The 15535-nt window shown below is 38.5% G+C and overlaps 3 protein-coding genes across 3 annotated transcripts; all 3 read right to left on the bottom strand.

Annotated features, from left to right (window-relative positions):
• Positions 1-903: 903 nt before the first annotated feature.
• Positions 904-2418, bottom strand: LOC114545814 (uncharacterized). Its single transcript, XM_028564349.1, has 5 exons — positions 2333-2418; positions 1496-2203; positions 1248-1373; positions 1119-1162; positions 904-1023 (listed from the first exon to the last, which is right to left on the bottom strand). The coding sequence occupies exons 1-5, from the start codon at positions 2385-2387 to the stop codon at positions 904-906; spliced, it is 1053 nt and encodes a 350-aa protein (XP_028420150.1). The 5' UTR covers positions 2388-2418.
• A 4297-nt stretch (positions 2419-6715) lies between these two features.
• LOC114545812 (uncharacterized) lies at positions 6716-8398 on the bottom strand. The gene is made up of 5 exons (XM_028564347.1): positions 8344-8398; positions 7550-8257; positions 7152-7277; positions 7025-7068; positions 6716-6878 (listed from the first exon to the last, which is right to left on the bottom strand). Exons 1-5 carry the CDS (start codon positions 8396-8398, stop codon positions 6759-6761), a joined length of 1053 nt encoding a protein of 350 aa, XP_028420148.1. The 3' UTR covers positions 6716-6758.
• A 5125-nt stretch (positions 8399-13523) lies between these two features.
• Positions 13524-15468, bottom strand: LOC114545809 (uncharacterized). The gene is made up of 5 exons (XM_028564343.1): positions 15401-15468; positions 14566-15270; positions 14212-14337; positions 14083-14126; positions 13524-13696 (listed from the first exon to the last, which is right to left on the bottom strand). The coding sequence occupies exons 1-5, from the start codon at positions 15459-15461 to the stop codon at positions 13577-13579; spliced, it is 1056 nt and encodes a 351-aa protein (XP_028420144.1). The 5' UTR covers positions 15462-15468; the 3' UTR covers positions 13524-13576.
• Between the last annotated feature and the right edge of the window lie 67 nt (positions 15469-15535).

Raw genomic sequence — 15535 nt, 5'->3', positions numbered from 1 at the left:
CACTCAATCAACTAGTTCTTGTCATCACATACAAAGCCCTCCGTGACCAGGCACCTGCCTACTTTTGGAGACCTGCTGTACCCTTCAGTTTTCAGGTTGTTGAGGTCCTCCGATCATGGGCTTACTGGCTGTTCACCGTACAAAGCTGAAAGTTAAAGTTATCGTCGCTTACCAAAAGACGCATCTTTTTAGTCAAGCTTGCAATTAGCCACATTGTTTTTTCTTTTGATTTTTGCGATTATTTTTGGGCATTCTCTGCCTTTTATTTGACAGGACAGCTAGGTGAGAAAGGGGAGAGAGAGGGGGAAGACATGCAGGAAATTGTCACGGGTCGGATTCGAACCCTGGACCTCCTGCGTCGAGGCATAAACCTCCCAGTATATGTGCGCCTGCTCTGGCCCCCAACCTGGCCACAATTAGCCACATTGTTGACCTTATTACGCTGTATTTTTATATCCCTTGCCTTTTTGATTTATTGAGATTTTTAGTGAGGATCATTGGGTTTTAACCCATTAATTTATTAGGCCTGTGAAGTACTTTGTAACTATATGTATTAGGTGCTATATGAATAAAATGTACTTACTGTACTTACTTACTCACTAAGTAAAGCAACAAAATGCCATCATAATTTACCTCTCAGATGGTGTGGGTTGTTCCCTATGGTAAGAACAGCACCAGAACCCAATTTGTAAGGTTATTGCAAACCACTGGGACAGACACAGTGGAGATCATTGGACTTGATACATTATAATTAGAAAAGCTTCTTTTGGCTCGTATTAGTTTATTAGAAGGTAAAACCCTTACATCATACATTTATAGGTAAAATAATGTAAGCAATTTTTTTTCCTGTTTCAAGAAAAGCCAAATTACGAAACACTTTAAAAGATGAAGACATGTCCATTTTTATTGTTTCACACCGGAGTACACACATTCATCCTCGGTGTCGTCCCTCTGTCTTCTCGATCTGCTTGCCTTGTTTACCCTCAAAGCAGCGTAATGGAGATTTTCCTCATTTTTGTATCCCTAGCAATGAAACGTAAAACTGTAAATCACAATTTTCCACACAGCCATTGTTAGGTTCTAAAAATATGTTACGTAGGTTAATCAGCCGAAAATACCTCTGCATTTGTTGGTGAGGACGAGGAAACGCTTGCGTGAGACCCTGAAAGATCATGGAAAGCTGTGTTTCTGTACTGCCATGTTGAAAAATGACACTCTGTAGGTACTGTACGAACAGCAGCATTTACCTGTACATTGGCAGCTGTTTCTCTTGTTCATAATGTACAGAAAGAAAGCCAGTAAAACACTCAGGATGGTGGTGAATGCCAAAGCACCACTCAAGAAATACACCAAGACAGGAGAGTACACCTCATCTGTTGTGAGACATTAGGACACAGTACAGAGCTTTCAAATTGTATTCTCTTTTTATCTAAGATGATGGTTAACACAATAACAATTCATTAGCTGAGACAACTTCTGCAAGAAAGTTCCTTACCTTCTAACTCCAGCTTGGTCCTGTTTCCAAACAGAATGTGTCCACATGAGGCAACAGCACAGTAGTAGGTTCCAGTATGAGAAAGATTCAGACTCTTCATCGGCAGCTTGTAGACACAGATGTGTGTTTGTGTGTTGTTTTTCCTCTCACACTGATCATTCCTTCCTCCATGGGTGTAAATGAGTGCTGGCTGAGATTCTCCCGACTTCTTGAACCAGTAAACACTGGTGTGTTCTCCATCACAGGTCCCAGTGTGTACTATACAGTCCAGAGTCACAGAGCCTCCTGGCTGGATGCTCTCAGATGCTGACTGATGGACCGTAGCTGGGATCTTCAAACCTGAACCTTCTACATCGACTAAGGTTCCCTCCGCAAATTCAATTGATAATGTATAACTTGCACAGTAGTAGGTAGCTGAGTCTGAAACGCGCACATCTGTGATCTTCAAGTGATATTTACCTGTTTCAGTATCCAATGTGAAGCGTGGATTGTTTTTGAATTCATCATGAAATGTTCCATTTTTTTCATACTTGTAATAAGTAGAGATGAGCCGTGGTTTCTGTCCCAGAGTTTGCTTATACCAGTAAAACCTTGAAGCAACATCGCCTTTATAGAAACATCTCAAAGTGAAGTTATCCCCAGTTTTAGCTGATACTAAACCCCTCTCTTGATGGAGAGATGAGGAGAGTTTTGGATCAGTTGTCTGAGCTGTAGTGATAGGAGAGACGAAGCAAATGCACCTTATTAACACGTGAAAAACATAACGAATATTAGAACTAATGTCATGAGTAGTGGCTTAACAAATTCAAACTTGCAGTCACAAAAAAGACAACTCACCAACTTTTCCAAAGAACAAACACGTCAGATAGAAGAGAAACTTTGGAGATGTCATCGTGTTCAAATTGTCGTGCTGAATGGAAAGAATCTGCATTTTGTCTCTACTCTTCAGAGACAAGGATGCATTTGATTGGCCAACCAGAAGTGACACTGTCCTATTTAGGAAACTTGACACATGCTCACTGCCACTGTAGAAATACAGGTTTACCATTCATGGTGTCTTTTGTTACAGTCCTAAAGATATTGATTCATATCAATCATTGTGTGGTTTTATGATAATGTTAACACTAATAACATACAGTAGGGCTTAGTCGTCCTTAACATTTGGCAATAAACTGATCATATATTACAACAGGGCATTATTGGTTGCTTTTAATGAATAACATTAACACTTGACACAAGTACAATTGAACAAATATAGTGCAAACGCACATTAAAAGATGTGCACGTATACCAACATGTCAATATAAACACAGCAAGCTTTCACTCACATTAGCTGATACAAACCCACTCTCTCTTGATGATGAAATAAGGAGAATGAGGGGAGAGCTGTTACAGTCTGGAGAAGCAGCCATGAAGGCATTTTATTTGTTTTTTTTACCCCTACACACGTACGTACATACAGTACGTATGCACACATACATACATACTTTCCTTTTCCTGTTGTATTTGAAGTTGAGGGATGTTTGAGTGGTCTTTGTCTTTAAGAGCATCTATATTATGACAGAGTGCAAACACTGTTACATCCTGTAGAAAACCACAAAGCCAATTGCATTAAAAAAGATACAATAAACAAGAACATAGGGGTAAGCAGAGGTGGAAAAAGTACTAAAATATTTTACTCAAGTAAAAGTACCAATACTTTGATTAAATATTACTCAAGTACAAGTAAAAATACCTATCTGAAAAATTACTCAAGTAAAAGTAATAAGTAGTTAATATAAAATGTACTTTAAGTAAAAGTTACTTAGTTACATTTAAAAAAAAAAACTAAAAAGGGGGGGGGAAATCTCTCCCATGTAGTGAAAATAGGACAAGGGGTCATAAATCCAAAACTATTTTGTTTTTAATTAAAGAAAAATCTAGTTATAACAACATAACATATGTCACACATGTTATTTAAGACCCTTAGAAAGGTATAATGTGCAATTTTAGTTCGGACCATCCCATAAAATGTTTTCAAATCAACTGAAAGTGAAAGTACCATACATTGTTAGTTCTGAGGGCCATCCTTCACAAACAAACAACAGTTCCAGGCCAAATCACGTGTTTTGACTCCATAAATGGTTTAGACCCATAGACTGTTAATTATATTAATATAAACAGACCATAATGTTCACAGCCCAGACTAGCAGCTAGCTTCTACACACCTAAGTAGCCCGTATGAGCTAATTAGAGGTGTGTGAATTAATTTAGCCAGTCTCCTACATACGTTGTCCTGGCAGGAGTGGGCAATTCATTTTCCCAAGGGGCCACATGAGAAACGGGGACTGTTGTGGAGGGCCGCAACAATAGGCTAAACTCAATTCTGCTCAATATTAATTGTATGTCAGGCGGCACGTTCTCAAACGTCTCTTTTTTTTTTTTTTCTCTGGGTATATTAGCGCAGCAGCAATTTTCGCCGGCCCTCACTTTCATTGCACCACGGGGCGACCCTCTGACTTGCGTGCGTGTTAGACACCTTGGTCCATGTTTCAAGATGGGTCGGGTGGGTTGCCGACATCGCCTTTTTACATGAGCCCATCCTCGCGCTGGCGACGCGACGCGGTTGGGGCACACTAAGGACAGTCCGCCCCGGTTGACATCCGCACCAGGAGCGGGGGCCCCACCCCTCCCAGCGGAGAGAGAGGGCACAGCGAGGGTTATTGAGGTAAAAGTCGCATCAAATCTGCCTTGGTTGTTCACACTGCGGCTGCATTGAAAAAAAAATCTGATCTAGGTCTGATTCAGGACCACATATGGAAGTGGCCTGGATCTGATTTGAAAAAATCTAGATTTGAGTGTTCACACTACTGTTGAAGAAGTCTGACCGGTCGGATTTAGGCCACTTTTGCCTGCAGTCAGAACGTAGCCAGAGTGACTTGGATGTAGAAAGGCCAAACTGTACCAAATGCAGTAATATATACTGTACAAGGCATAATGAAGCAAACTTGGACATTCAATACAAATGCTGAAAGTCAATTAAAAACCTTTGTGTTTAACAAATGATGACGCACATAGCTGGCAGAAATATTATCGAAAATGGGAAAGAATCTGACCAACTACACTATTAGTCGACGTAAATGTTGTTTAGACTTTGGCTGTAGTTCAGTTAACCACAGGGGTTTTGCCATTTATTGCAAAATTGATGGCAATTGGAGGCACACAATGCTTTTAGACACTGAAATCCATATTGCTCCCAATGAGAAAATCTAAGGCATGTTGAACAAAAACATCTGCCCAATTACTCTAGTATACATGGGGCAGAGGTATCTGGAAGGTTAAGAGGTTATGCATTGGCTAGTCAATAAAACAATGGCATGATGATCCAATGATATATATATATATGACATATATAGCATTAATGGATTCTTAAAGTTGTCATGAAGAAACACTTTTGTGCCCACAGGCCCTATTGCTATGGACCAAGGTCTCCGTGATAATGCATCACTGAAAAGGGAGAAATTGATTTTAGCCATGCTAGCAGTATGGCTCTAAAGATGGCAGTCAGTTTGTCTTTCAATTGGGAGATCCACCACTTTGGTTCAGACTAACTATTGGATGGACTGCATTTTAATTTTCAACAGAGATTCATGGTCCTTAGATGATAAATCCTACTACTTTGCTACATGTTCCTGTGTTGTCACTATGGGATTGACATTTTTTGTTCAGAGGGAGAAGAATGACATGGATTGCCCTACATTTAGCTACAGATATAACCGTTTACTAGAGGATACATTCTGATGGCTTTGGTGATCCCTGTGACTTTTCCTTTAGCACCATCAGTATGTCAAACGTTTTCACTTATCCTATGAAATATCTCAACATTTACATAATGGATTAGCACATGATTATGTACAGATCTTCGTGGTTTCCAGATTATGTAGGACTTTGATGATAACCTGACCTTTCCTCTAGTGCCACAATCAGGTTGCAATTTTTCCTTCAGAGTGAAATACTTGGACAACAATGGGATGGATTGCCATAAAATATGGTACGGACATTAATGTCCCCCTCTGGATGATTCCTACCGACTTTGGTAATCCCCTGACTTTTCCCCCTGACTAGTGCCACCATTATTTTGATATTTTTGCTTTAACACTATTTAGATATATCCACAACTATTTGAGGGATTGAAATGTGGTACAGTCACGGTCCCCAGAGGATTAACTGTAAAAAGCGTTTTCCTGTCTTTTAATCTAGCACCATCACCAATTCAAAACATTCATTAATGCATGACAAAGCCAAAGTTACCTTACAGTACAAGGGACTGAACAGAAGCATACAAACATTGTTAGTGTTCCTTCAATAGATTTGATTTATTTATTCTTATTTGACACAAGATGTTCATGGAAATGCACAATACAAGTAATTAAGTCAAAGAAATTAAAGATAAAATGGTAACCTTTTACAATAAGTTACACAAAAAAATGGGTTGTTAATGATTAGTTACTTTTCTGAAAAATAACGAATGATTAGTTACGGTTATTCAGAATGGTAGTTACTGTTTTTCAGAAGGGTAGTTACTGCTTTTTGAAAGAGTAACTACCCTTCTGAAAAACTAATTAATCATTAGTTACTCTTTGAAAAAACAGTAACTACCCTTCTGAAAAACAGTAACTAATCCTTTGTAACTCTTTTAAAAAACAGTAATTACCCTTATGAAAAAACGTAACTAACCTTCTGAAAAACAGTAACTACCCTTCTGAAAAACAGTAACTACCCTTCTGAAAAAACAGTAACAATCATTCGTTACTCTTTCAAAAACCGTAACTAATCATTAACTACCTATTTTTTTATGTACCTTACTGTAAAGTTTTACCGATAAAATACAAATAATGCCACTTACTGGTAAATTAATCCGAGCCCTTATAGCCAAAGACCAGGTTGTTGTACAGCATCAATCTGGCTTTCTAAATGAACTGACATCAAACTTCTTTGTTTGAATTATTCTCTAAAATTCCCTCTGCAAATCAACAGGAGTGTTGGAGAAGGGCCAATTAACAACAGGTCAACACTGTCTCGTAGAACAACATAGATAATTTAAACTTCTTTTTTTGCTAATAACTTTGTCCATTCCTATCAGTCTTCTCTTCACTCTTTACATCTTGGACCAATGAAAGATACAGATATTTATTTAAATATCTACATCTATGTATGTACATAATCAAAGAGATTATAAGAAGAATCTTCCATCTTACTCAGAACGTAGAAATAATGTCCAGTTCTACTGCTTGACACTAGAGTACACACATTCATTGTTGGTGTTTTTCCTCGGTCTTCTTGATCTGTTGGGCAGGGTGACATTTAGAGCAGCATAATGGAGGTTGTCTGCATCTTGGTAACCCTGTTCGCAAAATAGTTAAACGTAGATTGCAAATTATGGTTTGTCACAGAAATTATGTCGACAACACAGTTAATTGTAATGCATGTAATGTGATTTTATTTTTTTATTTTTTTTACGGTTAATGAAAACGTGAAAACTGTACACACCTCTGCACTCGCTGTGGAGGGAGATGGAAATGTTGCGTGGTTTACTGGTTGTAGAACACAGAAAAGATTTTATTTGCAAGCAAGATTCAGTGAACACAATCTGCCAGATAGAATAAGTACCAATTACCTGCAGTTTGGCAGCTGTTTCTTTTGTTCACCTTGTACATTAAGAAAGCCAGTAAAACGATCAGGATGGTGGTGAAAGCCAAAGCTGCACTCAAGAAAAACACTAAAGAAGGAGAGTCCACCTCATCTGTAGAGAGACAGAGACTTTCAGTATATTTCCTGTTTTTATCCCACGTTCGGTTAGTAAGTTACAATGACTAGTCAAGTCAATTTTATGCATATAGCAATCAGAAATTTGCCTTAAAGGGTTTTACAATCTCTACATCATACGACACCCTCCTCACAGCCTCGATTCAGATAGACAAAAACCTCCTCAAAGACAAATCCTATAATGGGGAAATTACTTTCTACTTGTTACTACCCATCAGATTAGACAGCATGTGCTAGAAAGTTCCTTACCCTCTAAATCCAGCTTAGTCCCATTTCCAAACAGAATGTGTCCACATGAGGCAACAGCACAGTAGTAGGTCCCAGCATGAGAACGATTCAGACTCTTCATCGGCAGCTTGTAGACACAGGTGTGTGTTTGTGTGTTGGGTTTTCTCTTGCACTGATCATTCCTGCCTCCATGGGTGTAAATGAGTCCTGGCTGAGATTCTTCCGAGTTCTTGAACCAGTAAACACTGTGTTCTCCATCACAGGTCCCAGTGTGTACTGTACAGTCCAGAGTCACAGAGCCTCCTGGCTGGATGCTCTCAGATGCTGACTGATGGACCGTAGCTGGGATCTTCAAACCTGAATCCTTTACATTGACTGTAGCGCCCTTGCAAAATTCAAACTTGTATGAGGAGCTTCTTGCGCAGTAGTAAGTAGCGGAGTCTGAAATTTGCAAATCTGTTATCTTCAAGTGATTTTTACCTGTTTCAGTATCCAATTTAAAGCGTGGATTGTTGTTGAATTCATCATGAAATATTTCATTTGTTTTATACTTGTAGAAAGTAGAGATGAGCCGTGGTTTCTGTCCCAGAGTTTGCTTATACCAGTAAAACCTTGCAGCAGCATTGCCTTCATAGAAACATTGCAAAGTAAAGTTATCCCCAGTTTTAGCTGATACAAAAGCATTTACTTGATGGAGAGATGAGGAGAATTTCGAATCAGTGTTCTGAGCTGTAGTGATAGGAGAGACAAAGCAAATACTCCTTATTAACATGTGAAAAACAGAGAAACTTGCAGTCTCAAAAAGTGCAACTTACCAACTTTTCCGAAGAACAAACATGTCAGATAGAAGAGAAAATTTGGAGATGTCATCTTGTTGAAATTGTCATGCTGAATGGAAAGAATCTGCATTTTGTCTCCACTCTTCAGAGACAAGGATGCATTTGATTGGCCAACCAGAAGTGACTCTGTACGTCCTATTTAGGAAACTTGATCACATGCTCACTGCCACTGTAGAAATACAGGTTTACCATTCATGGTGTCTTTGGTTACAGTCCTAAAGATATTGATTCATAAATCATTGTGTGGTTTTATGATAATGTTAACACTAATAACTAATAACAGTAGGGCTTAATCGTGCTAAACATTTGGCAATAAACTGATCATATATTACAAAAGGGCATTATTAATTGCCATATTTATGGATGGCATTATCACTTAAGTACAAATGCAAATTGAACAAATATAGTGCAAATGCACATTAAAAGATGTGCACATATATCAACATTTTAATAAAAACACAGCAAGCTTTCACTCACATTAGCTGATACAAACCCCTCTCTCTTGATGATGAAATGAAGAGAATTTTTGATTATTTGACTGAGCTGGTGAGAGACAAAGCAAATGCACAATTACTTTTTTGTGACATATCAATCAGTAATTGAAAAAAATATTTGAACCATTTGTACCATACTACATAAAAGTTGGAATTACAAAAACACAACTCACCCATTTCCCCCCAAAACAGACATGTTGGATACATTACGTTTGGGGATGTCATTGTGTTTCAAATAACCATGTGAAATGAAAATAATTGATATTGTTTTTCCCCCACTCATCTGAGACAATAATGCATTTGCAAAGTAATGGGATTGTTGTTTCTGGCAGGTTATTTGAATATTTAGAGGTTAGTTGTGATTATATGCAGATGACACAACCATCGTATGCCTCATCTCCTACAATTATGAAACCCAGTAATGCACTGAGGTGTGACTGACTCTTTTAAATTCCTTGGAACACACGTTAGCAATAACCTGAAGTGGAAAACTAACACTGACCTCCATTGTACTAGGGGTTTGCCTGAAGTGAAGTGAAAGCAAATAGAAACCACTAAGGTAAAGTTGAACAGGCTTTGAAATTTAAAGTGACTCATGTTTTCTGTTCATCCTGTTCAATATTTTTGAAAATATATTCTCTTAAATGGGTCTTTTTCTTTGACCATTACATCCCGTCAATATATTTTCGAATGCGGTATATTATATTAGTAATTATTTCACTCAGTGTAAGTAGTATTTTAGTTAAGTAGTATTCTATGATTAAAGAACTGTTTTCAGAAGTGTGGTATTTCTATCTATTGCATGTGAGAGCACAAAGACCACTACATCCTGTTAAAAAACACAGAGCCTGCTGAACTAAAAGCTTAAAAAGTAAAGGGGTAGAGGTCAACGAGTCCCTGAGTAATGACTGGAAGGTAGAGAGTAACTCGTAGAGCCTCAAGTGTTGTGAACAGATGCTAACTATCAGGCTTTTGGCTTTTCCCCAGTGCTGCCAAAGGACTGCTGACACATCAAAAAAGAAAAATAAATAGAGGCATAGCAGGGGTCCCTAGCAGGGGTCCGTTTCAGAAAGCCGGTTTAGTGAAAATTCTGAGTTTGTTAACCCTGAGATGAGGGGAAACTCTGGGTTTTCTGTTTCAGAAAGGGAAGGTAATCAAACCTGAGAGAGGGGTGTAACTCCAGCCCGTTTCAGAAAGAGAGGTAACTTAACCTCAGAGTCAGTTACTATGGTAACTGAGCCTGTGAATCTACCCTGGTCGGGCGCAGGTTTTCTTCAAGAAACTTAGTTTCTCTGGAGGTCTCCTCCCTCTGACACAACGAGCTTTCATTTCCTCATTCATTCATTCAGTCTGTATCAGGAGCATTTTAGTGCATTTGTTATCTGCATGAATAAAAAAACCTGGTTGGTTTATTAACTGTTGGGCAGACTATAAAAAGTTTTTGTTCCAAACATGGCATTTCGTTTTGACGATCCCGTTGATGAAGAAGCTCTATTACTTCGCAGGGAGTTAAACATACGTCGGGAGATAATATTGAGGCCCCGACTATAGATGCATTTTCATTTCCAGATAACTACCTATTTGAGCGGTATCGTATTTCTTCCCAGTCTATCAGTTATGTAGCCTACATAACCTTATCTGTCCCCATATCACTAACGTCACCCATCATGGACATGCTCTACATCCCAGCAGATTCTGTGTCGCATTATGTATTTTTGCAAATGGCAGTTTTCTTTACAACATTGATGAAGCATATTAGTAAAGCCACTGTATAGCAAAGCGCCGTCAGAAGAATGTGACATGCTCTGAAACATGTTTTAAATGTTTGTGTAGAGTTCCCTGGACACAAACCAGTAAGAAACTAAAAAGAAATAAATTATTGTAAATCATAATTCTGTTAATGATGGTGCTGCAACTTCAGAATTGGATTAGTAGTAGTTTACTTTTTTGCCCACAGGATTGCACCTAAATGAATTAGGTGTAGCCTACTACCATTCCAGTTTTCACCAGTAATATTATAGGTTACCTGTGATTAAATATGAAATTAATACACTATATTAGAGCTTACGAATTGACTCGAGCAGCAATTTTCTCCCACACCAATTCTCGCTATTTTTACAGCAGCTGCTGTGTTGCTTTTTTTTTTTTTTAACTAAATATACATTCAAACTCGCTGTATGCGCTCACTGTATGTGCGCATGAGTATTTCCGCCGACCAGTTTGTTTGTGGTTGTAACCATGGTGAATCGTAGTATCATGGCTCCATTCAAGCTGCCTTGTTATTGTGGTGGTGCACGTGCTTAACTCTGAGTGAACCTACTCCGAGTTGATTGAACCAACTCAAATCAGCTGTTCTGGAACCGAAAACTCAGCGATTCCCATCTCAGGGTAAATCAACTCAGAGATCAGGGTTAGACTCAAGAGTTTGTTAAACCTCCTTCCTGAAATGGACCCCAGGTCTAGAGATATGGTGGTGATGACAAAGATTTTTGGAGGGCAGTAATGGATATCAGAAAAAAGAGATGATTTTGAAATGGGAGAATAATACGATCTGAGAAGACATATGCTGCATTTGTGCCATTTTGAAGTTACCGTTACAGGTTTCTCATTCAGTAACCGTCCACATGTTATGACTCATATTTCTCTGAAACCTCTAGTATGATGTAAAGTAAACAAACATGGATGCCTAACGTCGGCCAAAGTCTATATTTAATGTAATTTAATGCTTATTGAATGGCTATAGTGCTATATTGACCGTGCACAGTATTTTGAATCCTCGGACAAACAACTCTTCACTCATTCAACCATCTTCCTTGAGTGGTCTTGTGGTCTCAATGCATGTCGTAAAAATGGGATTATTTTTCTATCTCTGCCAGCTGCTGCTAGTGATGTCAGTGTGGCAGAATAAATAGAGTAAAGATCTGGAAGGGAGAGGAGGAAGAAGACTGCAAGACTTTGAACGAACAAGATATTTTTGTGGGGGGAATTGGAATTGATCTTTTTTTTGTGTGCAGAATTGTCTTTAATAAGAATCATGTACGTTGTACCTTGGGCTGTAGAAAAGCTCCAGGAAACACCATCTGGGCCAGAGAGCTCCAGCTTGTCTCATATATGCACCAAATGTGTGTCCACAAATCAGTTAAAAAAAATTTCTGTTATGCCAGGGATGGATGAGGTCAGTCACATGCTTTCTCCAGTTCACATAATAATATAATCATTACATTTTACATAGCAATTTTTAAGCATTCACCACAAAGTGCTTTCCAGATTTACAGAATATTAATTAGGAATCAAAAACCCATGTAAGCCCCCCTCCACCCATGACTTACAAAAATTTAAATATGACACCACACATTTTAAGCCGCACTTCATTGAACAGTGAAAGTGCAAGATAGAATGTCAATAAATGAAACATGTATTGAAATTAGGGCTGTCAAAATTAACGCGTTAATTTTTGCGTTAATTTTTTAATATTTAACTCGTTAAAAAAAATTGACGCAATTAACGCAGCTGTGTTTGTTAACTTCATGTGGCGGCTGAGAAACGTAATACGTCTACATAACAGCAGGCGGCGCTACTCTGTATTGTTGCCCAAGTAATGAAAACCGGCAGCTGATTGGACAAACGCGTCACATGGGTTTGTTTTCTCCGTAAATTCAAAGCCAGACTGTCATGGCGGCCGTTCAGAATACGATCTCATATTGTACTAAGATAGTTCACTGAAACATGTTTCTGAAAACATTTTAAGTGAGAAATAGGCCGTGCAGTTGCTGAATCTGTCTTCATTTCAGCTCAACAAAGGTCCGTTTAAAAGATTTTCGTCAGATTTTGAGAGACTAGTCACCTCATTCCGCTCGCCATTTCCGGGTGAGTCCCGACTGCCCTGCCGCCGACTGAACATAGGCTCGTTGGAGATGAACTGAACATATGCTCGTTGGAGATGAACTGAACATATGCTCGTTGGAGATGAACTGAACATATGCTCGTTGGAGATGAACTGAACTCTCTGCTCGTTGGAGATGAACTGAACTCTCGGCTCGTTGGAGATGAACTGCGCCTCGCCTGTAAAGTAGACGAGAGCAGGCGACAGCAGCCGGGGACGGTGACAAAAAGCTGCTCTCAAGTCAGACAGTTTCTAGCCGTTTCCAGCAGCCTTCAGCAGGACTAAGTCAAATTGTTGCTGCTGTTGTTCTGAAAGATATTAAACATTCTGAACTTAGCAGAACCTTTCCTTGTTTGTTTTTTCTTCATATTTGCAAAGTTAAGTGATTTAGCATTTAAATATCCATTATTATAAGCTTCAGTCTCAATTTAAAAAAGCGATTAATTACAGCAAATTGTGCAATTAATTAGTTAATTTTTTTTAATCGATTGACAGCCCTAATTGAAATGCAACTAAAAATACTAAAATGATACATTATGGCAAAATGGCATGGTGCCATGCTAACCAGGGATTAAACACACATACACAAAGTGTCAAGGTTAAAGTGTTTCATGTAGAAATAAGATTTATTTGATCATTATAGGCACAAAATGTACATGGAAATGCACAATACACAGCACAAGAGGAGCTTTTTAAGGCAAGCAATGAACCTGTCCTAACTGTACCGGAAAATTGCAAAACAAAAAAGAATCTGCATCTTAATAAAACTTGTTCTCTCAAGATCTATATCTAAATCTACATTACACATCCTCATATTTCACTCACACCAGCTCTATTGTTTAACACTGGAGTACACACATTCATCGTTGGTGTTGTTCCTCTGCCTTCTTGATCTGTTGGGCAGGTTGACACTTAAAGCAGCATAATGGAGGTTGTCTGCAGCTTGGTAACCCTGGTAAAAATAAAATATATATAAAAGGTAGATCTATCACAATATGGTTCCTAGCAGAAATTGTATTGATAAAACAAGTAATTGTGGCGCTATCAGAATACTTTATTGATCCGCTCAGGGAAATTGTTGAGTTAAAGTTGCTCCTAGTCAAATTTAAGGCATAAATAAGACTAAGAATCAGTCAATAAGAGTATAACGTTACATAACTAAAGTGCAGAAATACAAAATTAAGCAAGTAAAATGAAGTTTATGTTGCTATACAATGTACAGTATACAGTAGTAGTAGAAAACAGTAATGCACATAATGGTCCAAGAGTATTTAACAATGTAGAGATGTGATATGGAAATATGTATTGTGAGTCTAGGTTGAACAAAACTGTACACACCTCTGCATTCACTGTAGAGGAAGATGGAAATCGTGCTTGGTTATCTGGTTGTACAACACAGAAAACATAATTTTATTTAAAAGCAAAATTCTGTGAACTCAAGCTGCCAAATATAAAAAGTGCAGTTACCTGTAGATTGGCAGCTGTTTCTCTTGTTCACCTTGTACAATGAGAAAGCTAGTAAAGCATTCAGGATGGTGGTGAATGTTAAAGCACCGCTCAAGAAATACAACAAATCAGGAGAACCCAACTGATCTGTAGAGAGAGAGACACCACAACGTATTGTTCTGTATATTTGCTATTTTTATCCCAAGTTTGGGCAGTGAGTTACAAAACTAGTCACGTCAATTTTATATTGTCCATAATCTGAAATTTGCTTGAAAGCAGTTTACAATCCCAAAGACAAACTCCTCAAATTGGGAAACTACTTTCTAGTCTTTACTACCCATCAGATGAGACAGCATGTGCTAGAAAGTTCCTTACCTTCAAACTTCAGCTTGGTCCCATTTCCAAACAGAATGTGTCCACATGAGGCAACAGCACAGTAGTAGGTTCCAGTATGAGAAAGATTCAGACTCTTCATCGGCAGCTTGTAGACACAGATGTGTGTTTGTGTGTTGTTTTTCCTCTCACACTGATCATTGCTGCCTCCATGGGTGTAAATGAGTCCTGGCTGAGATTCTTCTGAGTTCTTGAACCAGTAAACACTGTGTTCTCCATCACAGGTCCAAGTGTGTACTATACAGTCCAGAGTCACAGAGCCTCCTGGCTGGCTGCTCTCAGATGCTGACTGATGGACCGTAGCTGGGACCTTCAAACCTGAACCTTCTACATTGACTAAGATTCCCTCCGAAAATTCAATAATTAATTTATTACTTGCACAGTAGTAGGTAGCTGAGTCTAAAACGCGCAAATCTGTGATCTTCAAGTTATATTTACCTGTTTCAGTATCCAATGTGAAGCGTGGATTATTTTTGAATTCATCATGAAATGTTCCATTTTTGTCATACTTGTAATAAGTAGAGATGAGCCGTGGTTTCTGTCCCAGAGTTTGCTTATACCAGTGAAACCTTGAAGCAACATTGCCTTCATAGAAACATCTCAAAGTGAAGTTATCCCCAGTTTTAGCTGATACAAAACCACTCTCTTGGTGAAAAGATGAGGATAATTTTGGATCAGTCGTCTGAGCTGTAGTGATAGGAGAGACAAAGCAAATGCACCTTATTAACACGTGAAAAACATAACGGAATATCAGAACTAATGTCATGAGTAGTGGCTTAACAAATTCAAACTTGCAGTCACAAAAAAGACAACTCACCAACTTTTCCGCAGAACAAACACGTCAGATAGAAGAAGAGAAATTTTTGAGATGTCATCATGCTCAAATTGTCGTGCTGAATGGAAAGAATCTGCATTTTGTCTCCACTCTTCAGAGACAAGGATGCATTTGATT

This window comes from Perca flavescens, chromosome 19 (assembly GCF_004354835.1).
Source record: "Perca flavescens isolate YP-PL-M2 chromosome 19, PFLA_1.0, whole genome shotgun sequence".
Taxonomy (NCBI): Eukaryota; Metazoa; Chordata; class Actinopteri; order Perciformes; family Percidae; genus Perca; species Perca flavescens.
The sequence above is the reverse complement of the archived record's forward strand: the minus strand, read 5'-3'. Positions and strand labels throughout refer to the sequence as shown.

What these genes read in the sequence shown, in the direction of transcription:
- LOC114545812 (XM_028564347.1), bottom strand. Translation starts at nt 8,398, where the DNA reads ATGACATCTCCAAATTTTCTCTTCTATCTGACATGTTTGTTCTTCGGA. An exon ending in GACTAAGCTGGATTTAGAGG is followed by an intron (nt 7,278 to 7,549) that starts GTAAGGAACTTT and finishes GTCTCTCTACAG; the next exon opens with ATGAGGTGGACTCTCCTTCT. An exon ending in AAACAGCTGCCAAACTGCAG is followed by an intron (nt 7,069 to 7,151) that starts GTAATTGGTACT and finishes TTCTACAACCAG; the next exon opens with TAAACCACGCAACATTTCCA.
- LOC114545809 (XM_028564343.1), bottom strand. Translation starts at nt 15,461, where the DNA reads ATGATGACATCTCAAAAATTTCTCTTCTTCTATCTGACGTGTTTGTTC. An exon ending in GACCAAGCTGAAGTTTGAAG is followed by an intron (nt 14,338 to 14,565) that starts GTAAGGAACTTT and finishes CTCTCTCTACAG; the next exon opens with ATCAGTTGGGTTCTCCTGAT. An exon ending in CCTCTACAGTGAATGCAGAG is followed by an intron (nt 13,697 to 14,082) that starts GTGTGTACAGTT and finishes TATTTTTACCAG; the next exon opens with GGTTACCAAGCTGCAGACAA.
- LOC114545814 (XM_028564349.1), bottom strand. Translation starts at nt 2,387, where the DNA reads ATGACATCTCCAAAGTTTCTCTTCTATCTGACGTGTTTGTTCTTTGGA. An exon ending in TTTGTTCTTTGGAAAAGTTG is followed by an intron (nt 2,204 to 2,332) that starts GTGAGTTGTCTT and finishes CTATCACTACAG; the next exon opens with CTCAGACAACTGATCCAAAA. An exon ending in CCTCACCAACAAATGCAGAG is followed by an intron (nt 1,024 to 1,118) that starts GTATTTTCGGCT and finishes TTTCATTGCTAG; the next exon opens with GGATACAAAAATGAGGAAAA.